Consider the following 25,828-nt stretch of genomic DNA (forward strand, 5'->3'; position numbering starts at 1 on the left):
TTATTCTCTTTGTCCTTCTCATTGGGTCCCCCATCGGCTGGTGAGGTATACGGACAGCACCAGCCAGGCTGGTTCCATTTGTCTGCCTCTGCGGCACGTTCAGGCACTGGCACCCATGAACTGCGTGCTCCATCGCGGAATTTTGGGTAGGGATGGATGTTGTAGAACAGAAAGAGCGAGCGTGACTCCTGGTAAAGAACGAAAAAGACAGGGAGTACAATGAGAAAGGTGATGACCAAGGGGATTCTTCTTATTCGTGGGGACGACCACATGGGCAGGAGCAACGAGTGTTGGACCTGTCATGGAGTTAAGTACAGGTTCCAGGCAGATTCCCAAGTGTGCTTCTTTTGTGGCTGAAGATAGTTAGTTGTGGAGTGTCATAGTCACCTTTCTGTGTCTTGGCATTCCTAACCTGCAATGAAGCCAACTGTTACATAAATAACTTTTTGGAATCTCTTTCCTTTCCGTTTGGTTTGGCCAGCGTCGCTGCCAGAAAAAGTTCAAAATTTTCGCTTTTATATCCAACGAGTGACATAAAAGACGCACCAAATTCAGAGCTCAAAAGTGAGGTCCACATTTGTAAATAAGTGACACTGTTGGACAAGTTTACAGGAACGTGGAGCAACCTTAGAGCGACCCTGGCCAATTAAGTAAATCCTTGAAGATCCTTGCCAAATTACACTGCTTTTAAAATTTGGAGTTTTTAGAGAAAACAAATGGCACAATCACAAACCTGTCCGGTGTTGTACTAGGCGTGAAATCACAACAGCCTGAGTGCACAAGGTTTTGGGGTTTTTGGGTCACAAAGTTCAAAAACAAAATTTGTTTGGCTTCGCTTGTATATATACACTGAGTAAGGATCAGATAGATCCGATGCTTCCCATTGGCTCACGTCCAAATGACGAAAAATCTTTCCCTTGTCAACCCACTCCATAAATTGCCTAAACATACCTCTCAAAGAACAAAGACCCCCAGATATTGGTAAGTATTGGGGAGCCAAGTCTAGACTTGTTATACTTACAATCCAAGAAAAATTTGAGAACTATCTTCATGTCTGGCCTTGGGGTTGGACCCAGCTTTTGCATGTCACCATTGTCTACATGTACCAGCCGATGTACTAACAAGAATTTTACTTAGTAGGCGAATTCATTAATAGCTGTATGTAAGTGAATCACTGGGGGGATCGACATTTTTTCAAGTATATAGGGTGTCCCATTCAGCTCTAGAGAGACAGTTTTGAATTGTCACCAAGTCAAGTACTTAGGGGGAAAATAGAAAACATATAAATCTGGCTCATATTACAACACATCTTTGTCTGGGAGGTGAACCCAGATTTCGCATGTCACTGCTTCTGATGGCCTCACTGGCCAATGTACTAACAAAGATTTTAATAGGCCTAGGCAGGTAATATATTCAGCAGGTCATATGAGAGAGAATGATTTACTGGGCATCCAGCATTGGAGATACACTATTTAAACCTTCTGATAGAAATAAAATGGCTGGGGCATGTACCAATGAAAAACAAAATTTATCATAAGTCAGAAATTCTATCTGCCTGAAGCTCTGTTTGAGAGTTGTCAAATATTCATGCACCACAAAACTGATTCAAGACTCAAATACTTTATCAGGAGTGTCCGTTCTATATAATAGGTGTAAGTAAGGAAACCATACCATTGATCAAACAAGGAGAAAATCATATTTATCTCTAAAACATTTCTGCGGGTCACATCCAGCAGAGATGTGTTTTATGTACTAACGGAAAACAAAAGTTTCCCAAACAATTTCCCGCTCCTCAAATCCAGCATCTAGTTGCCTGAAAGGCATGCCAGTGTACCCACTCAGAAAATCAAAAAGCTCTTCACAAGGCTCTTCTCTGTCTGGGAATTGAACCCAGCTTTTGCGTGTCTTGACTCGAGCATCCATTCGTCACGGTGGGCACATGTACTAGTCAATATACGAACAAAGACTCATAGAGAACTGGCAGTGTATGGCATGCATTGGAAATGGCGCCTGCCAGGATGCACGTCACCGAAAAATTAAAAACACACTTTGAAATACTAACTGAAATCTCTGATTGGGAGTCAAACCCAGTTTTCACCCAGGTGATTGAACTGGTACACTGACAGAGTAATTGAAGATAAGGTGAACATAAAATATGTATCAAGCAGTTGACATTGGAGGGCTCGGCCCCGGTCTTTCACGTTCTTACAAGTTACAAGCTGTAAATTACAAGTAAGTAATTCATTGAGCTCATCAGTAACATGGCAAAATAGATTCCAGGTTTTTACTGGTTTTGGAAGTTGCCGGGGTTTCCGGAAACCCGAAAAGGAATACTGTACTAATACGACCAACTGTTCAGGCCCTTTGGGGTGTGACACCTTTTGACCATCTCTTCGTCACTTCATTGTCCTGTGTGATGCGTGATGAAGAGTTTTTGCTCTTCACCCACCACATATTTCTCAGATGGTTTGGCCCAGCAACCTGTCAATTTTTTAGCTGGGTATAACATGGTTCTAAATATGCCAAATGTGATGTTTAAAACAAAGCACTGCAGGTCCGGAAAAAAATGACTATTTTTAATTCAAAAAAAAAACTCTTCAAAACTTGGTGTGATGCATGACATCATGCCTACTTCCCTTCCTTCACAACCCTTTGTGATGCGTGATGTGAAGACGTGGTCATATTAGTACAGTAGTCTAAGGGTTTCTCCAGTCAGGGACTAGTGATCATGTATATCTTACACTATTTGGGCGGCGGGTTTCCACCAAAGGATACATAGGTTGCCAAGTTTCGATATTTTTCAATGTTTCGAGGTTTTTAGTGGTTTTCGGAGGTTGCCAGGGTTGAGAAACCCATGGAAACTGATTTGCTCAATTACTGATGCTGGCGACAGAAAGAAAGAAATACAACCATTCCAACTCTTCAAAAATGCCTTAATCATATGTTGAAAATGTCGAGCACCTCCAAGCTAAGGAGAATGTGTATAAATGGTTGAGGTGCACCAGTGAATATTGAATGGGTGACTTTCCGTCACTCAAATCTATAAAAATGAATAAATTTGACCCTTATCAGAGTTTGAAATGAGAACTTCACAGGAGAGTTTATTGGAGTGAATAAACCATAATGCCAACTGATTAGATTTCTATTTGATGTATTTGCTTGCCTTGTACAAACTCACTTTCCTCCCATCTGAGCTGCTCTGAGGTCGTGTAGGCCTGTGGATGGGTTTATTATACTGATTGTTCATCCACCCTGCTGTAAAATTAGACCACATGCTGGGTGAAGCCCAAAAAATCCCAAGTTGAGCTGAACATGGCTGTGGATCAGTGAGTTAGGTGTCAAGAAGGGTGTTTGTAAAGAGAGCAACAGTTTCCGGGAGGGGATTTTGTAGCCATAAAACATTGACACTTCTAATAGACTCTGTAGTGGCTTTGAACTGCAACGAGAGGGAGCAGAATGCCCCAGCCGTAGGAGAGTAGTAGGGGATGAGGTAGAGCTGACTAAGCCATGTGGGAAGGAATCATACCCAGGAAGGAAAGGTGTCCCCTTGGCAGGGTTGATTCCAGCATTTGAAATCTGTTCGAGGGGTCTGTACCCTCTGAATAGATTAAGGTTTGTAACTGGGTTCCAACTGGCAACCAGGGACTCCATCAGAGTTGAACCCTTACAAGACTCAGCATCCCAGCAAAGGACCCTAGATTTCGTTGATTTATTCAAATCTACAGAATTTGTGTTACAGAAAGTCACCCAATAATGAATAGACAACAGCAGCAAATACAAAACATAATGATCTTCAGGGCATGAATAATCCCCTTTTGTTCAGAAGGTCAAGACTTGGCATTCTGGTAAGATTGTTGCCATTGACCACAAATATAAATGGGCAACCAATCGCTGGGTCCTTCACACCACAGCACATCACAAGGCCCGCTCAAGCATTCAAATGTTCAAGACACACAGCATCCAAGCCAGGTAGCTTGGCTTTTGAGCTAAATGTTTTCAGAGAACTAGGGAGGAGGAATAAAGAGGGCACTGAGAAGCCAAAGAGTCAGTCTCAAATGTATCACACTTGCGGGTGACCCCTTGAAAGCCTTCTTCTCTAGAGAACCTTGATTGGCCAAGAAAATGGCTTGGTTGACAAGGCCACGCCGCTACCGATACAGGAATCAGTATCTTCTCATGGCATTTGTCATGGCCATCATCTTGCTCTCTACCACAGAAACCTCCTTTGTCTCTTTCATGGCGCTCGCCCCTCTCTTTCCACTCAGATCGCGATGTGGGAGGCTCACCTGGGGCTGCTCTACAACCCCAACCCTGCCTTTCAGTGCCACAACATGAAGAAACAGCAGTCGCGCGATGGCCTCCTCCCACGCAGAAACCACTGTCTTTTAGCCTGGTCAAACTGGTTTCATCCAAAGGTGTTTATACCATGCATCCACTTATTCATGCATGGGGAAGAGACAGAATGTCCTCAGAAGATGGACAGAAATTCTGTCTGATGGCATATGGAATGTTAGCTTGCTCCCTGACAGAAGACTTTAATAAGCAACCATATCAGTTCATAAGGATTTTGGTCACTCATTGCCAATAATTTCATCACTCTTTCACTTCCTAAGAGCCAGCTTTTTTACACGCTCGACCCTGCCACTGGCACCTCATTATGGTGGGCACTACACTGTGTAGTGCAAGTCATAACATGCACAGCAGCACATTCCATCTCTATCAACCCTTCTTTGCCCATCGCACTATGCACTTACATTCCTCAATTTCAATTCAATTGCATTGCCATGCAGCACCTGGCAGTTTTATTGGTGTTAGACCCTGATCGTATGAACCCACTCTATGGGCACATGCTGGGAGAGAACATTCAAGTGTGGTTCACTGATTTTCAGAACATGGGATGACAAGCTGTGCAGTGGATTCACATGGTGCACACCCAATCAGCCCATTTGGACATTTACTCAGGTTGGAATTGGGATGCACTCTCTCAGAATATTTCAAACCTCAAAATCCCAAACTGCCATCTTATTGGAGGACCCAAGGGTATGCAGTCATTTTTCTCAATATTTTTAATTACTCATGAAAAGATAGATCATGTCAATTCTGCCTCATACACCATTCATTCTGCATCTAGTTCTTCTGTCAGCAAGTCTTCCAGCAAGAGCAGCAGTGGGAGCATCACACATGACAAAGACACTGTTATGGAAGAAGCTGAGCATGGTAGGAAGTCAAATTTTCAACTGAGAAGACTGAAGCTAAAGACTTGTCAGTTAATAGGTCCCTGGTATGGGAACAAGGAATAACAAGATAATGAGATAATAGAAAGTAGGGATGGAGAAACAAGGTATCATAGTGAGGGGTCTGTCTTGGGGATGTCTTGAGGGCATGGGTGTGGAATGATTCATGACAGTTATTGGCCTTGAACTCAAGATTGGCACAAGCATGATGATAGTGAATTCCACAACACACAGGCTTTAACGCACTAAATTGGAGGATGTTTCTGACATAATTGCATTGATGGCAAGTAAAGGAAAAGTAAGGGGTTTTTAAGAAAGAAAAAATATACATACTGGATCAAGTTTTTTTAACTTGCCTGAGGTGGCTGAAGTTCTTGCCAAAATTTAAAATTCAGATTTCCTACATCTCATGAAGGTACTTTGATTGCACACTTCAACATAACTGTATCTGCTATTAGCATTGCTGTTGCAGTTATGTAGCTTGTATCTGCAGCTCAACAAAACTAAGGTAACTTGAAGGGGCCTTGATGCACATTGGTAGCTTAGTGGATGCATTGGAGGATAATGGACAGCTCAACAGGAGAGTTGATGAGGGGCTTGAATGCAAGCACAGACATAAAGTATGGGATGGTGAATCATGAGATACTTTTGATAAACTCATACACAGTCAATCATTGATTAAAACAGTCAGACAAAGAGAAATTTATTCAACATACTAAACAGAATATCAAGATATGAGTAGAAGCCAGAATTTCAGTGAAAATGAATATAGGTGAAAAGGATGGAAGCATTGGGGAAGAAGAATTAAGTACTAGTTCCTGCTAAGCCATCATTGAGATGTTTCTTACTATGAAATGAATGCATCATCCCAGACTTGAATTTTGAAATCCTCTTGGCAAGATTGGTTAGAGAATGTACTAATCATATAAATATGAGTGTCAGTGAAAAAGAAAAAATGAAGCTCATTTCATACCTTTTTCCCTAGAATTCATATGGGGAGATTCTGCTCCAGGAACATTATTCCTTATTTCCTGAGGTTGGACATCCAGCTTCTCTGCCTCTATATATTTTCCCAGGCCTTGATATGTTGCTGCAAGATGTGCCATGGCCTTGATTGTATCTGGGTGTTCCACTCCAAGAATTCTGTTCCTTGCATCCAGAACTTGGATCTGCAGCTTCTCTGCCTCTGTGTATTTTCCCAGGTGTCGATATGTGGATGCAAGATGTGCCATGGCCTTGATTGTATGTGGGTGTTCCACTCCAAGAATTCTGTTGTTTGCATCCAGAACTTGGATCTGCAGCTTCTCTACCTCTGTGTATTTTCCCAGTTTATAATATGTTGATGCTAGATGTGCCATGGCACTGATTGTGTCTGGGTGTTCCACTCCAAGAATTCTGGTGCTTGCAAGAACTTGGATTTGCAGCTTCTCTGCTGCTGTGTATTTTCTCAGTCTATAATATGTTGATGTTAGACATGCCATGGCATTGATTGTATCTGGGTGCTCCACCCCAAGAATTCTCTTCCTTGACTCAAGAACCTGGATCTGCAGCTTCTCTGCCTCTGTGTATTTTTCCAGGTATCGATAAGTTGCTGCAAGATGTGCCATGGCACTGATTGTATCTGGGTGTTTCACTCCAAGGATTCTGTTCCTTGCATCCAGAACTTGGATCTGCAGCTTCTCTGCCTCTGTGTATTTTCCCAGGTGTCGATATGTGGATGCAAGATTTGCCATGGCATTGATTGTATTTGGGTGTTTCACTCCAAGGATTCTGTTCCTTGCATCCAGAACTTGGATCTGCAGCTTCTCTGCCTCTGTGTGTTTTTCGAGGTATCGATAAGTTGCTGCAAGATGTGCCATGGCACTGATTGTATCTGGGTGTTTCACTCCAAGGATTCTGTTGCTTGCATCCAGAACTTGGATCTGCAGCTTCTCTGCCTCTGTGTATTTTTCCAGGTATTGATATGTGGCTGCTAGATTTGACATGGCATTGATTGTATTTGGGTGTTCCACTCCAAGAATTCTGGTGGCTGCATCCAGAACTTGGATCTCCAGCTTCTCTGCCTCTGTGTATTTTCCCAGGTTTCGATATGTGGCTGCTAGATTTGACATGGCAGTCATTGTATTTGGGTGTTCCACTCCAAGAATTCTGGTGGCTGCATCCAGAACTTGGATCTCCAGCTTCTCTGCCTCTGTGTATTTTCCCAGCTTTCGATATATGGTTGCTAGATTTGACATGGCAGTGATTGTATCTGTGTGTTCCACTCCAAGAATTCTGTTCCTTGTATCCAAAACTTCAATCTGTAACTTTTCTGCTTCTCTTGGATATCCTTGTTCCATCAACAATCTCCCACACTTGGCATAAGCATCATCTAAGTAAGTGACACCATTCTTGTTACTTTCTGATGTGGCATGCTCCATATTCACTCTTATATGTGTTACCAAGACCCTCTGAAATCCATATGGCTGGCCTTTACCCCATCTTAGTGAACAAGACAAAGTAACATATGCCATTAGACAACATTGTTTCTTCTTATTTGAAAGCATTCTGTCTCTGCCCCAGGTATGGACCAGTGGATGCATTGCATACACACCATCAGATGGGCCTTTTTTGATCAAGGAGAATGACAGTAATATTCGGACTCCCTCTTTAAAGACAAAGTTAACCCAAGTACCTGATTTATTGAGAGGAAGTAGTCTCCGGTCCAGCAGAGAACTGGAAAGTGGTAACTTTGAGCCAGAACTTTTCTTGTCTTCTTGAAGGGCAGCATAAAAAAAGATGTCTTCAGTAATCCCCTCATGATGGAAGAAAGGGAATAATTTCAGAAGGAGTATTGCACTATTGGCTGCTTTGGCCTTATGAGAATCATCAGATTTAGCCCTTCTCTGAATTTCTTTGTATGATAACTCCCAAGTTTCATAAACAGTTTTGTTATACTTAGAAGCTCCAGTAAAATCTGAATGAAATAATAGTGTCTTCCGGTGCTCTGAATATTTTGCAAGGTAGTCTCTGATAGTGGTTGCTCCAGAAGCAATGTAAGCACCAGCCTGATCAATTGCAAGAGGAACACAGAAGAGCTCTTTCACAATCTTAGAAGCTTCAGATTGAAACTCAATTGAAGATGAATTCAAGCAACTAGCTTTCAGAAATAATTCAAGAGCATCCTTCTCTTCCATCTCAGTTACTTCAAGAGAGTTCTCAGGTGAAGTTAGAGTTCTCATGGCAGAATTGCAACTAGTTATCAGAATATTTCCACCCCTTCCAGGTGGAAGATAAGCTTCCAGCTCACCAGGTGATAGATTATCAGCATTGTCAAACACGATTGCATAGTTCTCTTTCAGCAAGCCAATCCAGCGAAGAGCAGATTCAGGTGACCCATCCAGAGCAGAAAGCTGAGCCTCAGGAAGGTTACAGATACCCTTCAGTGCCTGTGTGATGGTGCTGACTGAGGATGCATCAATCCAAAAAACAAGAGAAAAGCTGAAAGTAATCCAATTTGAATTAGAAGGCATTGAAGTGGTATTCAATAGATACTCACTGGTCAGACATGTCCTCAACAAACTTTAAACAAATCTGAGTCTTTCCAATACCCCCCATTCCATGCAACAGGAAGAACTTTCTCTTCTTAGCTCTGCCATTTGCGTTGGTAAAAAAATGCCTCTTGAGTTTGGCGATAACTTCTGTCCGTCCTGTGAACCGATTGCTTGGGTTTGGCGTGAGGGGGATGACCCCGTCGGACGTGGTCCTATTGCCGTTGTTGATGTTGTGGATGTGCATCTGCCGGAGATCCGTACTCTCAGCTTCGTTCACTGGTGCATTAACACGATAACCATTCTACTCACAGTGTTAGCATTATTGAATGTGCTGTTGTTAGCAACAAAGTGGTGAGCGCCCGCAAGAACGTTCGCTCCGCTCATGTTGAGATATCGACGATGGAAAGGTTTCGGATGAGAGAGGGAAAGGAAGAAAGAGGAGCGCCCAGACGCCAAAAGACCCCCAATCATGCCACGAGTTGGTCTATTTGTATATATGTATTATGGATACACAAGCACGTGCCTTGGCTCAAGATTCCGCTCACCTGATTCTGTGGACTGGCTCGACTTTCTAGCATGTTGGTACTTTGCAAGCTCCCTTCGTCCGTGAATGTGGTTGCTGCTGCGAATGTGGAGTTTAACGACGAGTTGCTCACGGTTAAGCGCTTGGGTGGACCCGGTGATCGATCGACGCCTAATGACCCCCATCACACTCACCACCACTAGCACCAGCAGCAGTATGAAAACGCAACGGTGTATGAAAACCCTACGTCGGCATACCGCACACATAACATATTCGACGTATCAGCGTCCAGCGCATCCTCCACCGCCTCTTCAGCATTCCCAACACACTTTTCCTCATCCTCCACCACCACCGCCAACAATGGCGCAGGGAGTCAATCAAGCAGCCTACACGACGCTTATCAACAATACCCATTCGACTCTACCCTCCCAGCGATAAACAGTGGGATGCGCTACGACCCTCCTTCTCCTTCCTCCCCTCAACTCCCTCCCTCGTCCACCACGAACCTACCACCATCATCGTTCCACCCCGCCCACGCCCACCTAACACGACACACACGCTCACCAGCATCCCGCTCCCGCCCCAGATTACGTCCTCCCTCCTCCAGCTCTGCTCCTTTCCCACCGTCATCCGCCGCAAATGGGTCAGGCGGTATGGGGCCTGCGAGGACGACTAGAGCCAGGAGGAATGATAGCATACCTGGCACTTAGTCGGTGGTATATGCCTGGGCAGAGTGAGAGCTAGCTCGTATGCCTCTTTCTCTCGGCGTGTTTCGTGTTTTCGTGAAGCTGATGAACGACGAAAACAGAGCCTTGGAATACTCACTCCCAACACCCGACCATCATCAAGAATACACCCCCTTTGTACTTTCCTCATCTCAAGACATGCTCACCATCTCCCGCCTTTGCACCACCATTCCCACCACGCGCATTCGCACTCGCTGCCGAAGGGGTTAGACACGCAAGCTGTCAATTTGATGTCGCTCCCTTCTTACGATCCTCTCCCCCCTCAAAATCAAACTCAAGGTCAAGCACAACAAGTCCAGCTCCCCCCTCCTTCCTCGGGGGCCGCACCACCACAACAACAACAGGGCCAAGGACTAGGACAACAACAAGCAGTAGGCGATAAACAAGCCCTACTAGCCAACGAGAATAGACGAAGGAGGCGGCGCGAGAGCCATAATGCCGTTGAGAGACGACGGAGGGATAATATTAATGAGAAGATTAGTGAGCTTGCTACGTTGATTCCGGAGTGTATGTTGGATGTTGGCGGTGAGTTCGATTTTTTTGGTTTTGGTTCCTCGCCTTTCCTTTTCTATTGCGTTGGATCCCCGTCTGTTCCCCCCTCTTGTTGGTTGGTGGTTGTTGCGATTATTTGCTTTTTTGCGGGTTGCACGTTTCCTTGGATTGGATCGCCTTTCTTTTTCTCTTGCGTTGCATCCCCGATTACGTTCCTTGTTACTCCTCCATCCCCAAACCCGAACTCAAACTAACCCCCTCTCCCCCAGGTCCAAACGGAACCGGAAACGGAAACGGCAACGCCTCTTCCCCATCCGCCGCTTCCCCAGGCGCAAGCAGCGGCGGGATCATGTCAATCGGTCTCCCGGACCCAGATTCGCTGCTGACACCCGTCGACGTGTTGAATGGGCTTAACAATCCTAATCCCACTGCGAATGGCTTGAACGGGACGCCGACCAGGAAAGATTCGTTGGGCGAGGAAGCTGGAGGAGGGGGAGGGCAGCAGGGAGGGGATGGGGGTGTTGTCAAGGCGAATAAGGGTATGATTTTGAGGAAGAGTGTTGAGTATATTAGGTGGGTTTATTTGTTTTCTTTCCCAATGAAACCAATATTAACACTCCTTCTGTTACTATCTAGATACCTACAACAACTCGTAACAGCACAAGGCGCACGGAACCGCGAGCTCGAACAAGAGCTCAAAGCCTACCGCCGACGATCACGCAGCTCATCCAGCATGGAACCACCTCTTTCCGACTCAGCGGGTACCGCGGGAACAGCGGGGGACGGCAGCAGCATGATCCTTCACGACGAGCTGCACCACTTCCATGGGCATGGGCATATGGGGAGACTGCCGAGTATGCCAGAGGAGGGCGGGGACGATGGGGATGATCTTATGATGGGGCTTGAGGATGACATGGGGATGGGGATGGGGATGAAGGGGAGTTTGAGCCCTGATTCGACGGAGGGTGAGAAGGAGGGGGAGGGGGAGAGGTTGGTGGAGGAGAGGGGGCGGACGAGGGGGGTTAGGGGGTTGAAGGCTGAGGTGCAGAGTGATGATTCGTTGTTGGGGATGTGAAGCTGGTTTTTTCTTTTTCTTTTCGCATCCCGGTGGATATGCCTTGCCTTTTTTTTTGTTCTTTTTTTCTTCGTGGGGTTCCTTCTGGCTTTGCTGCTTTCAATCTTCCCCCCACTCCCTTGCCTCTTTTTTTTCGTGATGGTGATTCTCTATTACTTATGCTGCTGCTGCTCTATACCCCGACACCGACCCGACATGCTTGAGGATCAACGAAACCAATACGATAATCCATGGTCCCCTCTCCCCCCTCCCCCCACATCAACTTGGAACTCTCTCCAGCGCAATGATCATTCCTTGGAACGCGTCCAGTCCAATGCTTTCTTTCAATCGCAATCGAAGCGACAAACCACTCAAAAAAACCCAGACAAAGTTGGGAAGCTGTGTATATTAGTTAGTACAAAGTCCCAGTAAACTACAGAGATACAATGTGAATGATTGATTGAAAATACTACAACGTCTTTGTCAAATGCCTCCAACTGCGACCGGCCACTCAATAACGCCTGCATCGGCTAGGCGTCCGTGGTCCTCGAGAGGTCTACCCAACTAGTCCGGCGGAGGGTAGCGCATAGCGAGAGTGGCTGGCCATGGCTCGTGTCCCTGAGTACTTAGTGGCCATGAAACGGGTCAGCAGTGGGAGATTAAGGGAGCGGGTTAGATGCGGAGGAGGGCGGTACAGAGTCTATGTTGCTATCATCCATCGTTGACATAAGGGAAGTTAAGTGGAAGGGGTTCGTTTGCGAGTCTCGACATTGCACTTGATAATGCGGTAGCGTCGGATTGATCCTCCGAAGGAGAGTGGCTTCAAGACGTAGAGGAATTGCGGTAGAAGGTGCTGGGTCTTTGACAAGGTGGATATCTATCTATGTATCTCATCCTATGAGAGCCAGCTGACTCGTTAGCTACCGTTTTTATCGAGGCCGAATGAGGATAGACTTACTGAAAGATCAAGAATTGAGCAAAGGCTGGCAGGGCCCTTTGACCTCACGTTAATGAATTTCAAACAACCACAACCCTCTCTTCGCCTGCGCACTCTTTCGAGCCATCGACATTATCTTCGCCAACGAACATCCAAGACTTCGACGAAGCTCAGCCTCCTAACATGGTTCACCAAACAAGATATCAGCGCCATCAGAACCTCCAACCACGACAGGCGTTGGAGAGGGGCCGAGTGACGCAAGGGGAATGCCTTGCACGCGAAAACACCGAAAAGGGTGGATGGATCGATGACGGTGTATCTACTCCGAGGCTCCTGCCAAACACAACCAAACAAGTGTCTTCAGTGTTGGAGTGTCGAGGCCCGACACTCCAGCGTAGTCTAACTGAGAAGTGCACAGAAGCCAGCTTCACCAAAATGGGCCATCATTGCGACCTAATCTGGCAAAGGAGTCCCTTTGATTCGTTGAAAGCTTTTGCAAGGTGTACGAGGCGAGCTGCTAGACGATTAGTTGGGTCGTGAAAGGTAGTTTAGAAAATCAGGCGTATTGAAGAAGCGGCGCATATGGATCTGCAGTAGTGACGGCCATAAGAAGGCGATATCAACAAAAGAGGCAACAAAACAAACCTTGAAATCCTTCCAACACCTTCAATATCGGCTCAATATCGTCCTGTATGTATCACAAACAGTTTCTGGCCTAGCGGCGTGTTTTAGTTGACGTCCGAACAACGTTTGTTTCATGTTGGCCTACCCTGTTTAGGGTAGTGAGGCGCCAACTTCTGTCTCTCGTTGGGGCGGTAAAACGCAACAAAGAGAAGCGGCGGCACGGAAAAGGGGGTCTTATGTGAGGGCGTCGAAGAGGCTATGTTGTTGTCGTCCGTCGTTGACATAAGGGAAGTAAGTGGAAGGGCTTCCGTTCGCAAGCATCGACTTGGGCTTAAGTTGTGATAGCGTCGGATGAGGACTCGTAGTCTCCTAGTGGGTTCAAGACATAGAGGGGTTGCGACAGAACTTCCTATAAGCAACCTATAAGAGCCAACTGTGAGTAGACTCGTTAGCGACCACCATTATAGGAATGAAAATAACCTTACTTGAAAAGACTCCACAATAAATGCGAACCGATGAATCAAGAGCCCTTCAACCGCACCTCAATAACTTGCAAACGGCCACGACCCTCTGTTCGCCAGTGAGCTCCCTTGAAAGCATCGCCGTTGTCAACGCTAACGCTTGACGATGCAGAGGGTGAGCAAGGATGGAGTGATTTTGAGTATGGTTGATGAGGTGACGTTGGGGAATGGGGAGATGTTTCAGGCTAGATGGGTTGGCGGTGAATGTTGGGGGGGGAAAGGATCAGACTAGGGGAGCTCGCGAGTCTGGGGCCGCTCTACATCCAATTCGCCCTCGCCATTTCCGGTTCGTAGCACAACTCTCCAGACGGAAGAGAACGCGAAAGTGGGACGCTAAGGTAGGTGCGTTTGGTGACGATGAGCAGCTTGATCCTTCCTTACAAACACCTAAGCCAACACCTCCATACCCCACAAACACTCCACGCATTATCCCTCTCCTCCGCCGTCCAAGGTATTAGCGCCGTATAGCATACTAACGGCAGCTTCCTCCTCTTCAAAGGACGGGGAGGGTGTTGTATGGTTGCCAGGAGTCATTCAGGGCGTATTTGTTTCGAAGAGAGTTTGAAGTGGTGCTGCGAGAGTCATTTGTGGATATTTGGTGGATGATGGTGTTGGTGATAGTGTTGAGCTGTCCTGTCTTCGAAGGGAAAGAGGGAGGAAGAATGGCGGTGATTCCAATGCTCGTTTTCGTGTTCTTCATCATTGACACTGGCGGGCAGCCGCTCGATAACGTCCGCAATCCTCCCATCCTTCAAAGAATAATCGGCGAAGATTTCGCCTGGATACCATGAAAAGGGGAGAATAGAATGAGCCATATGGGCGAGTCAAAAGATATAGAAGAATTCACACCTTTTCTGGACAGTAAATCGGGATAGTGTCTTCAATTTACGGTCCTCTCCTACGGGATTAGACGTTGACGGGTTTCGACATTTGCACCCTAAACCAAGTGGGGCGTAGCCAGATGAGGACCAAGAAACGTACAGAACGAGCTTTGCGTACCTAATAACACCCCAGAGACACAACACATAGATGTAAATGCTGGGAAGATGTAACGGTTGGGGAAGTGGGCCACGAGACACGCTGAAAACTCTAGCGTATCGGAGAGTAAGTGTAAATGAATCTGCGGTAGTGGTATGGGTTTGTAAGAACCGGGAAAAGGATAGCAAAGGGAATGGAACGAACCTTAAGTTGGACTGTTTCGGCATCTCCTCCCCTCAAAGTACGCTACGTATCGTCCTCCGCCTCATGGGTACGCATTACCAGTGGGTTCCTCAGCCTAACGGCGCGTTTGAGTTGCCGTCCGAACACTGAAGTTGTTGCGCGTCGGAAAGTTGTCCTAGTAGTTACTAGTGATCGAGCCCTCGACAATTACGGCGAAGGATGGGCGGGTCATGGCTTCTAGTGGGGCTGGAGTCAGAGATGGACGAGGGACTGAGATGGGAAGGGGACATACGTGTAGAAATTGGCCTCATGACTACGGCGTGTATAGCCAAAAGCTGGACAACTACAGAATCAGTACGCGTCATTGATATGCACGAAACCCAAGTACTCACCAGCTCCCAAACGGAACCAAGACGCAATGACACTCCGCCCTTTCTTCAGCTACCGCCGAATCTCGCAGAGTTTCTGGACAGGCGCCTCGCACTATTCTTCGAATCCAGAGGGTGTTGTAACTGTTATTCCTCATTTTCGGCGGGTTTTGACGGGAGTTTTTCTACTGCAGTAGTTCAATCGGGTTGTTGACGGGCTTTGAGAGAAAGTTCTTCGACTGTTTTGCTAGTTTTTGTGAGTTTGGAAGATGGCGTTGGTGTTTGTCTACGTGGTGGGCGCTTAATCATGGTTTCACAATGGGCGCCATTCCGCTTTCACTTACCCCATTCTCAAGGAAGTAGACAGAGCTAAAATGTTGAGGGTTGGTTCTATGATTGAAAATACTACGACCTTTGCCTGTGCGCACGTAGGTCTATGCGACTGAGAGATTCCACAAGATCCCTGACCACTTGTGCCCCAGAAATCTCCTTGTTGAGTTCCTCCAACTCCGACCGGCCGCCCCATAACATCTGCGTCGACTGTGAGACCTCGAAGCTGCATGTCCGTGGTCCGTGAAAGGCCTACCCAACTAGTCCGGCGGATGGTAGTATAGCGTGAGGGCCTAGCTTAGGGGAGATAAGGGAACGGCGCCACTGCAGAGAAGGTTTAGGTGAGGGCGTTGTAAAAAGCTGGGTTGCCGTCATCCGTTATTGACATTAATAAAGTTAGGTGGAAGGGATTCGGTTGCGAGTCTCGACCTTACTCTTGGTGTTGTGGTAACAGAATGTTGGTTCAAGACATAAAGGGATTGCAGAAGAAAAGGTATCGGGACTTTGATAAGATCGATACCTATGTTTCTCATCCTGCTAGAGCCAGCTGCTTTAGTTACCGCCGTTATAACTTATAGAAATAAAGATAGACTTACTTGAAAAGATCAGGAATTGTGCCAAGAACCCTCGACCTCACGTCAATGGATGTTGAATAGCAACATACAAGTGAGCGCTCCTTCAAGCATCGTCATCATCTTCGCCTACGAACTTCAAATACTTCGATGAAGCTCAGCATCCCAGCACAGCTCATTGTCGAAACCTCAGTTCAATCGGGATCTTTAACCGGGCGCAGAAACCAACTCCACCGAAATGGGCCATCGTTGCGATGGAATCGGGTGAAAGAGTCGCGCGAATTTGTGAAAAGCTTCGGCAAGGTGCACGTAATGAGCTGCTACACCGTCAATTGGGTCATGAAAGGCAGTTAAAAGTAGGGTGCGGAGAGTGCACACCTTTTCCGCGACTATAGGCGGGAGAAGCTTCCTTGGGTATCGAGAGAGCATACAGACGGCGAATCTTGGACAAGAGAGTATGTAGAGCTACAGGTTGACGTTCTCGTGAGCGTGCGTCCCAGCAAAACAACTGACAAGGTGCTGGTATGACCTACCCGGAGACGATGGAACGAGTCGACGATACGGTGATCAATTTCCAAGAACTACTGTCAGACTGCACGCGTAGGGCATCGCGGATGAGACAGCGTGAGTGGGAGGAGATGGGGAGATGGGTTGGCGTCGATTGTGGTAGGAGAGACTTTACTGGTACGATCTGCTGAGCTTGAGGGATTGATACCCATTCGTGGGGACAAAGACGTCCACGGAAGCTTTGAGCTCGCCTTCTTACTACTCCTGACAGGACCCAGTGTCCCATCACTAAAAAAGAACTCAGCTCTCGCCGACACCGTCTTCGTTCACGTTCCTCGCGAGTCCGTACGATCGTCGAGGAGCTGCAATTCGACTTCGGCATCGATCTCGGAGTTGAGGAGGGTAAGAAGTCGAATGTCGTCTTGCAGTGCTCGAATCAGAGCTTCTCCAGTCCGTTAGCATTGTGAATCCACCCCAGCTCGAAGAGATCTATTTGCGGGGGTAATATCATCGGTTAGACGACAGTGACTCTCCATTCCCATCCAGGTCATTTCCAACCGGAAAGCCATCCTTCGTCGACGTTCCAATCCCATGAAAAGACGCTAACAGAGGGGTCTGGCCGTCTGTCTGAGAAACGCAGGCCGCGGGCATGCCAGGGCACGGGCGTCTGCATGAGAATTCCGGGATGTGCGAGAGGCGCGATAGGGCCGAGGTTGGTGGGTGTATTTGAGCCATCGCTGTGGAGATAGTGATGGAGGAAGAGCTGGTGGTTGAGAAGCGAATGGGCGTGGGGATGGGGGTGAAGGGTAGTTCGATGGTACTTCGCCTTCTTCTTGCGTGTTTTGCGTCGGAGATAAAGAAATATATCGAGGAGAGTACGGAGGGGGTGGCGAGTGTGATAGGGATGGGTTGGACGGCTGTTGATGGGGTGGGGTGGATGTCGATGGCAGGAAATTTTTGAGGGTGCTCGATGTCATCCATCCGTTTCATTTCAAAGTATACTCTAGGAAAGATTCGCTTTTGTTCGCTGGAGGGTCGACATCGAGGTGAAGTTACTGTTTTCTGTCAGAAAAGATGACCGCTATTCAAACTGTTAGATGCGAGTCAGAGAGTCATAGTGGTGAGGGAATGGAAGGTCATACAGCGAAAGTTTTCGGAGGAGATTTTGAACTACCATTCTTCAAGGCGTCATTCCCTGAAAATTGTGAACCCATACTTCAAACGCCAAGGGGCTCTGCTCCCTCTCGCAAGTTTGGCGTAAGAGAAGTACATAGAGTGGCAGAGTGGAACAAGGCGGATGGGGTTGGACGCCTGCAAATGGGGTGAAGAGACAGAGATTTTGCGTGTGTGAAGGAGTTTCGTCGCCCGATTAGGATTCCGACAACATCACCGATCGATCCAAAAAGTCGGGGAGTTGGAAAGTCCCGATTGTCCGGCCGTCCCTTTGTCCGGCCGACCGTTCGTTCGTCCGTTTGGCACAATACTCGGCTGTTTTTATCATTACACACGTATGTTTTGCATGTTTTCGGTGAGTTTGTGATATCCTTGCTCTGGTAGCTCTCTGGTAGCTGTGCTCCACGATAAGTATAGGTGTTCTAACCACGGCGGGCCCTTGAACTACCACAACAGGGCAACAATATCTTACACTCGACCCTTCTTGGTACTGCACTCGACCCTTCCACTCTCATTGCCATCAATCACACTATCGAACACCTCAAAAACCAGCAAGTGCTGCTATATCCCGCGGTGTATCAAAGAAGAACACTGTTTGTCATAGGTGTGTGTGTCGTGCCCACTGTGTTCACTGTTTCTACTAGTGTTTGGAAGTTAGGTTAGTTAACCGGAAAATAACCGAGACCGTAACCGATCAGGACCGCAAAAATTACCTAACCGATCCTAACCGTAACCACGGTCCGGTTAGTGGTTAGGTGTCATCCCAAAATATTCAAGACCAAACAAAAACCGGTTAGGACCGGTTATAACCGGTCTTTGTGTCCTAACGTTACACACAAATATTCCCCTGTTTAAACGCTTTCTAACGATCCAAAAATCATATTTTTTAGTGGAGAATTGACATATTTACGGTGAATTGAAATTTAAGTGACTATTTTCCTGTCGTCACATGTGTGATAATGTGACATTGATACAACAATGGCGATCCATGAGAAACGCTCGCAGGTCGGGTGTACTCGACCTGCGAGGCTGTTTATGAAAATCGTGCGAGGCGGTGTTTCACCTACACACGCCTCGCTGGTGCATGCAGCATAATGCTTGTATTAGAAATATAATATAGGTTTGTAATTATGTTAGTACAGAGAAATAACCGGTTAGGACCGGTCATGTAACTGACCGCTAACCGTTACTAACCGATATAATCGGTTAGTAGCAGTCCGGTTCGGTTATTTTGGGTTTCGTGGCACAAGGTAACCGGTCTCGGTCTCGGTTAGAGCCTTTGAGGGCTCAATAACCGGACCGGACCGGACTTTCAAACACTAGTTTCTACACCACGCTGTCTCTTCCACAACCACAGAAAGCTTGGAGAGATCGACACTCGTTACTACTGCAACCTCACCCACCATTACCACAATCTCATCTGCCACTTGCACAACTGCATTGGCACATCCAGCTGTCTCATTTACCAATGAAACGGACGCTTTCGCAAACCCTCAAATCATGTCCCAGATGAAGGCAACATTTACAGGGGGATATGCCATGGGGCAGCATTTAGAGGAGAAGAAGGGGCTTAAGGATGCAGTGTCGAGTGTTAATTAACCGGAAAATAACCAAGACCAGACCGGACCTAACTGCAAAAAGACCAGACCACAGTTAGTGGTTAGTCAATTCTGGAAATGAAATAACCGGTTATTTTGCAGTTAACTAACCATTAAAAAACTGGTTATGACCAGTTAAAACCAACCCTATTATACCCCTTCAAAACACATCTAAAAGCATGAGAAATGATAAAAATCTGACAGAGTTATGGTCAAATCACTAAAATATTGGCCAAAAGAGTATGCTTTCAAGAATATTATCATAAAATTGTCAATTCTTCACTGAATTTAGCGTTCTTGGGCTTATTTTAAAGCTACAATACATGGCAATAATGTTTACTGCAAGAAATAGAGAAATATATGCTGTTTTAATCGATTTTCTATTTTTTCGGTCCTAACTGGTTAGTAACTGCAACTAACTGGTTTTGGTTAGTTATCTTTGGTCCAGTTAAATTATTTTGGGTCTGGGAACGAACCCTAACCAGTCTCAGTCTCAGTTAGAGCCCCTGGGCACCCAATAACCTAACCTAACCAGACTTTTAAACACTATGCTAGTAATGCCATGTCCTTTGCATATTACGATATACATAGATTGTGTATTCTATGGTTGTTGATGAATCAGGCTTGTATCAGGCTATGTGTGTACACTGCCAGACATGCTGCATGGTCAGACAATGGGTCACCAGGGTCAGATGGGCGGACTTTTCGGAGTTTCCATTACCCAGATGTCCTTGATCAATCTCACCTCTTCATCATCAACTAGAGGAGGACCCCTGAAAGTACCCTCAGATGCTGTGTTCAGAACTGGATAGAAACTGGCAAAATTTTTTGAAATCCTGTAGGTCTGTCCAGATAGAAATTTTGGTATTTTGGCGAAAGGCCAGAGGTGGTTTTCTGGATAGGAATTAGTGGAGCTGGGCGAGGCCTGAGCCGATGTCCGGATAGAAATTTGCCCTATAAAGATTGTTGACATGGGATTGAAAGCTGAGCTCGAAAATTGGGATAAGCACAATGCTGCCACCAACTTATGTGCTTAAATATCTTTCCTTCGCACTATTCTTCATTCTTTCTGAGTAGTATGAACAATCTTTCCTTGATCTATATATTTTTCCCTCATATACTACATCACTCATGTATATTTGACTTTTTTCTGATGTGCAGACCTCCAGGGAATACCTAGGAGTCTGCACCAAGCCAAAATTCACTCCTTTCATGCCAATTTCTTTTTTTATTTAAATGTTATTTAATTAGCAATTTTTATAAGCCTGAGCCGGAACTGGATAGAAATTGGGCTTTTCGAAGGCCGAATCCAATATCCGGATAGAAATTTAGCAAAACTGACCAGATAAAAATCAGTCGGTTTTGGGCATTTTGGGATATGGCATCTGAGGGTACTTTCAGGGGTCCTACTAGAGGCTGACACTTCTTGTCACCTGGCAGCACCTGGCAAGCACTGATGTGCACCAAGTCAGGGTGCTGAACTGTCGCTTGGTGATCAGACTGTCTCCTCAGGGTCCATCCCCTTTTGGGGTGTCACATGCTTTTGCACCCTTCCTCCTGTGCCACTGCTCATCGACTCCTCATTTCATGCCACTCAGCAAACTCAGGAGGAGTGAGAGTGCATTCTTCAGTGGGTGAGTGCATTCTACAATCTTGTCTTTCAAGTTACTAATTAATCATGTAGGCAAGAGACATTGCCAGCCATGGGCAGTGCAACATGAAGCTGCTTGCATGAGGGTATGTTCTTTTAGTTTTCTGGTGAATGTATTCACAAAAGATACCACAGTGTCGATTGAATTTCTGTGAACAGTGCAGGAAACCCACATTGCAAGATAGTGTTAGCTAGTTCTATGTACCATAAATACTGCTGTGTAACTACTGCTGTTTGAAAATGAAGATTTCTGAAGTAATTGGTGTCAAGTAGAGCCCAAGAACGTAAAATTTGAGTACAAACTTACTTGTCAATGTTACAGGTGTTCCATGAGTAAAGTGTAAATTGTTAGCGCTCACTAACACTATGTAAATCTGGCGAGACCTTGTAAGCCTTGATCAACAGAGTGAGCAAAGGTGTGATGACTTTTGTAGAACTAAGGATCAGCAAGCATCTCCTAGCGAAGGTTGTGCGTGTCACAGAAGTCTGCAAGTACAACCTTTGCTACTTCCTAGGAAATCCACAGGAAGTTGGAGCACAGGTGCAAAGTCTAGTTCCAGAAGTCCTAGACAATGATAGTTGAGTTCTGGCATCTGTTCTCTTGAAGTAGGACATCAGCAAGGAGACTCTTAACAACACTACTTACCTTTCGTTAGGTAGTACAATAGAACACCTCAAGCCAATGTGAGTAGCAGTGGTAGTGATGGAAAAAAGAGCAGTATTTGTATGTGTATGTATGATGTATATAAGCGAAGATCATAAACAATGACTAAGCCTAAGTCAGGTGAGCAAGAAGGGTAAGTGGAAAATATAATAGTACTGGAGTCGAATCCATGGGAGTTGAATCCTATGTTACAGTCAACCTCACTAATGAAATAACAACTTAGCTCAGCATTGTGTAGAGAAAACAACCACTGAATTAGTACCTAATGAAATAACAACTCTAGGTACTGGTAAGTAATGATATGAAAGAAAAGAAAGCAAAAGACGTACTAGCTCAGTGTTGTGTAGAGAAAACAACCACTGAGTGTGACGTGTGTGACATGTAAGTAGATGAAGTCCGAAGCATGTTGAAACAAGAATGTAAACTGAACATCAATTTCTAACACTCCCACTCATTCGTGGTTTCAAACCAAGCATGGAAACAAACCACATATGTTTCTCTCCAGTAAGACCCTTTGTCAATCCATCAGCAACCATATCCTTGGTAGGAACATAATCAAGAACAATTTGACCATCTTCAATGGCGAACTGAATGAAGTGATAGTGAAGCTGGATATGTTTGGTGCAAGGATGATTACCAGGATTCTTTGTGAGTGTGATATAGTGATGCCGCATATTTTAGCTGGTAAATTTTTGTTTTGCTTATAGAGAGCGTAATTATTATTCGAACTTTACGTTCTTGGACTCTCCAGATAGATAGGAAGTAGATCTAAATTATAAAAAAAAGAACGTAAAAAATCATTACATTTTCGTTGAGCCATTTACGTTTAGCTGGTCACCAAGTCGCAGCTCAAATGAGCCGGCTTTTTTTCAAAGCCAGTTGAATCTCTCAATGAAATCTCGGTCGTTCTTGGCGATCTTTTTAAAAAAATTTAGATCTACTTCCCATCTACACGGAAGATCTGAGAACGTAAAATTCGAGTGAAAACTCCGCTCTGTATAAACAAAACAAAAAATAAGCTGTCAAAAAAATGTGGCAACACTAGTGTGATAGCTCCATGGTTATCACCTAAAAGCAAGGTGGGCTTGTCCTGCTTGAACCTGAGCTGCTTGAGAAGCTGACAAAGCCAAATTGCTTCCTGGGAGGCACAAGTAACTGCCATGTACTCTGCCTCAGTAGATGAGAGTGCAGGTGTGTTCTGGAGTTTGCTGCTCCAGCAGATAGCCACACCACATGCAAGAAAGACAAATCCTCCAGTGGGTCATTGAGTATCGAGATTGCCAGCCCAATCAGAGTTGGAATATCCCAAGATGAATGAAGTCATCTCACTAGCCTTCTTGTGATTGAAGACAAGGCAGTAGTCATGAGTCCCTCCAAGATAGCGAAGAACATGAACAGCTTCATCCCAATGAGTTTTACCTGGGTTGGAAGCAACTTTGCTAAGTGCTCCCACTGCGAAAGCAATGTCTCCATGATTTCCTAGCATGCTGTACATGAGGGTACCAAGTAGGCTTTGATAAGGAAAGTTCTGCATGAATTTGACTTCGGAGGGAGTTGAGGGGCAGTTGGATTTGCTAATCTTGGCTCCAGAGCTGAGAGGTGTGGGATGAGTTCAACTGTCATTGAAACCATAGCACTCAAGGGACTGTTGGATGTAGCATGATTGGGAAAGTTGAAGGATGCCAGCTTCATGATCACAATCAATTGCAACACTGAGGAGTTGGCTGATAGAACTGAGATCCTTGATTTTGAAGGTCTTGCTGATGTGATCCTTGATCTTTTGCATGAAGTCTAGGTCATTGCAGATTAATCTCATGTCATCAGCATAGACAGCGAGGAATATGATGAAGTCCCCTTCTCAAAGAATGTAGATGCAGTAATCAGCATTGATTTGACGAAAATTGAGCTTTGCTAGCTCATGGTCAAGGAGTTCATTCCAAACTCGAGAGGCTTGCTTCAATCCATAAATCAAACGAGGTAGCCAAGTGATTTTCCCTGAGAGAGGACCAACACCTTGAGGAAGGCACATGTACACTACCTGATCAAAAGTAATGTCACATCATTTTTTGGACAAAGTTGGTGCTATAACACAAGAACCAAACATTTTAAGAACTAAGCTCTGGTGTATGAAACATAGCTAAGGAGGTGTAGATTGTACATACCAAGTTTGGGGGTGAACAAATAAAAACTCAGGATAAGGCAGGGCATTGACTGTGACAACTTCCATAAATGGGATGCAACAAAATGGGAAATTCTGAATGACTGCAACCTACTGAAAGCAATTCACCATTTGAAGAAGAGATATTTTGTACACTGGATCTCCCTGCTATTGTTATGAGTTCCCTCAAGTATCTATGCTATAAGCTTGTATTTTCTATTCTAAAAGGTAAATTCAAATTTATTGCCCTCCTTGCCCATTTCCAGCTAAAAATGTTTCTGAGGATTGACAGGAGAAGGCATCTATTGTCATAGTATTGTACAGATACATAATTATTACTGTTACATAGTCTTATCTGACCCCATTCACAAGATTTAAGCATGCAATAATTATTTAAACTCAACAAAGTGTGAAAATTAAGAAATGTATCATCATTATCATTCCTAGAAAACCTACTTCCAAAGGGTTACAGTCAATATAGTTAATTTGAACTGTCAATGGTAAGTGCTTCTACCTACCTTTTGAGTTTTGGACACAGATGCTTCTCACATGGCCTGCAAAGCTCACTAAATCATGACAGAGGGATGTCTGAATCTGGCCTAGAAAGGTCTGGGGGTCTCAGATCCTTGTATAAATAGGACCTCTGTTTATTTCTTTGGGGTGGTGTTCCTAGGTATGAGAAGTGCCTTGTGAAATATTTTCAGCCCCAATTCACCAAGAAAAATGTCAAGGATTGGTCCAGGACGATTGCTCTATGCAAAATGTACTTTTGTTGGGAACCTTTCAAGTTATACCCAGTGTAAATTTATTTGCTATCATATTATACTTCAGGTGTTGTTTAAAGGACATCCTGAGTCTCCATGGATCAACTCAAAAGGATGGTAGCATTTTTTCTTCTTGCAGAAAAGAAGGACCAATGTTGTAGATGCTTGTTTACTTTCAGAAAAACTCTGGAAATTAACTTCTACAGACATCATGCAATGTTCATTTTAACATTTCTACCTACCTTTTGTATTGTACACACTACAAACATTAATAGGGAGTTAATTTGCCTCATTCCAACAAATATATTGAGTGAAAAATACATAAAGTGGAGAACAAGTTCAAATTTACTTTTTAGGGAGGATATGAAATTTTCTGGCCCAAGAACCTTATGAAGCTCATAACAATAGCAAGGAGATCCAGTGTATAAAATGTCTCTTCTTCAAATGGTGAATTGCTTGCAGTAGGTTGCAGTCATTCAGAATTTCCCATTTTGTTACATCCCGTTGTCACAGTCAATGCCCTGCCTTATCCTCAGTTTTTATTTGTTCACCCCCAAACTTGGTATGTACAATCTACACCTCCTTAGCTATGTTTCATGCACCAGAGCTTAGTTCTTAAAATGTTTGGTTCTTGTGTTATAGCACCAACTTTGTCCAAAAAATGATGTGACATTACTTTTGATCAGGTAGTGTAGATTACTGCTTGGAAGTCTGGTCCAGTCTGGTTTTTCATCCATATTTGACAAAACCGAGACTGAGACCAGTCCGTCCATTCTGAAATTCTTGAAAACCAAGACCGGAACCATCATAGACTGGTCCACAGCAGTTTCACATGGTTTTTTGCAGTTACAAGACCGGTCTTGTATGATAATTATATATTCAAGTAGATACCCTGTACATTGTACTTACTGATAACGTGGCCTGTACTCCATGGTTTGGTTGCATGCATGGTCATGGTGAGTGAGGTGGCTGTCATCAATGGTAGTGTTTGGAAGTCCAGTCTTGTGACTGGAAAAAGACCATAACCAGACCGGACCAAGACCGCAAAAGACCGGACCTGCAGTTACGGTCTTTTATTTTTGAAATGTAAAGACCGCAAAAAAACCGGTTAACGTGAACCGGTCTTGACCGGTTTGGACCGGTCTTTTGTAGCCCCTTAAATACCCTTTAAAACGCACCCAAGAACGTACGATTTGGTAAAAAAACGAGAGAGATATA

At 45.1% G+C, this 25,828-nt stretch overlaps 4 protein-coding genes across 4 annotated transcripts; 3 read left to right on the forward strand and 1 right to left on the reverse strand.

Annotated features, from left to right (window-relative positions):
- Positions 1-9,736: 9,736 nt before the first annotated feature.
- LACBIDRAFT_299412 (uncharacterized protein) lies at positions 9,737-10,000 on the forward strand (the record flags this gene model as incomplete). The annotated part of the gene is made up of 1 exon (XM_001882303.1): positions 9,737-10,000. The coding sequence occupies one exon, from the start codon at positions 9,737-9,739 to the stop codon at positions 9,998-10,000; it is 264 nt and encodes an 87-aa protein (XP_001882338.1).
- A 266-nt stretch (positions 10,001-10,266) lies between these two features.
- Positions 10,267-11,603, forward strand: LACBIDRAFT_328369 (uncharacterized protein; the record flags this gene model as incomplete). The annotated part of the gene is made up of 3 exons (XM_001882304.1): positions 10,267-10,561; positions 10,798-11,101; positions 11,165-11,603. The coding sequence occupies 3 exons, from the start codon at positions 10,267-10,269 to the stop codon at positions 11,601-11,603; spliced, it is 1,038 nt and encodes a 345-aa protein (XP_001882339.1).
- A 1,099-nt stretch (positions 11,604-12,702) lies between these two features.
- LACBIDRAFT_299415 (uncharacterized protein) lies at positions 12,703-13,059 on the forward strand (the record flags this gene model as incomplete). Its single annotated transcript, XM_001882305.1, has 1 exon — positions 12,703-13,059. One exon carries the CDS (start codon positions 12,703-12,705, stop codon positions 13,057-13,059), a length of 357 nt encoding a protein of 118 aa, XP_001882340.1.
- A 1,511-nt stretch (positions 13,060-14,570) lies between these two features.
- On the reverse strand, positions 14,571-15,755 carry LACBIDRAFT_328370 (uncharacterized protein; the record flags this gene model as incomplete). Its single annotated transcript, XM_001882397.1, has 6 exons — positions 14,571-14,601; positions 14,664-14,753; positions 15,118-15,138; positions 15,218-15,378; positions 15,538-15,583; positions 15,622-15,755. The coding sequence occupies 6 exons, from the start codon at positions 15,753-15,755 to the stop codon at positions 14,571-14,573; spliced, it is 483 nt and encodes a 160-aa protein (XP_001882432.1).
- Between the last annotated feature and the right edge of the window lie 10,073 nt (positions 15,756-25,828).

This window comes from Laccaria bicolor, genomic scaffold (assembly GCF_000143565.1).
Source record: "Laccaria bicolor S238N-H82 LACBIscaffold_16 genomic scaffold, whole genome shotgun sequence".
NCBI classification, from domain to species: Eukaryota; Fungi; Basidiomycota; class Agaricomycetes; order Agaricales; family Hydnangiaceae; genus Laccaria; species Laccaria bicolor.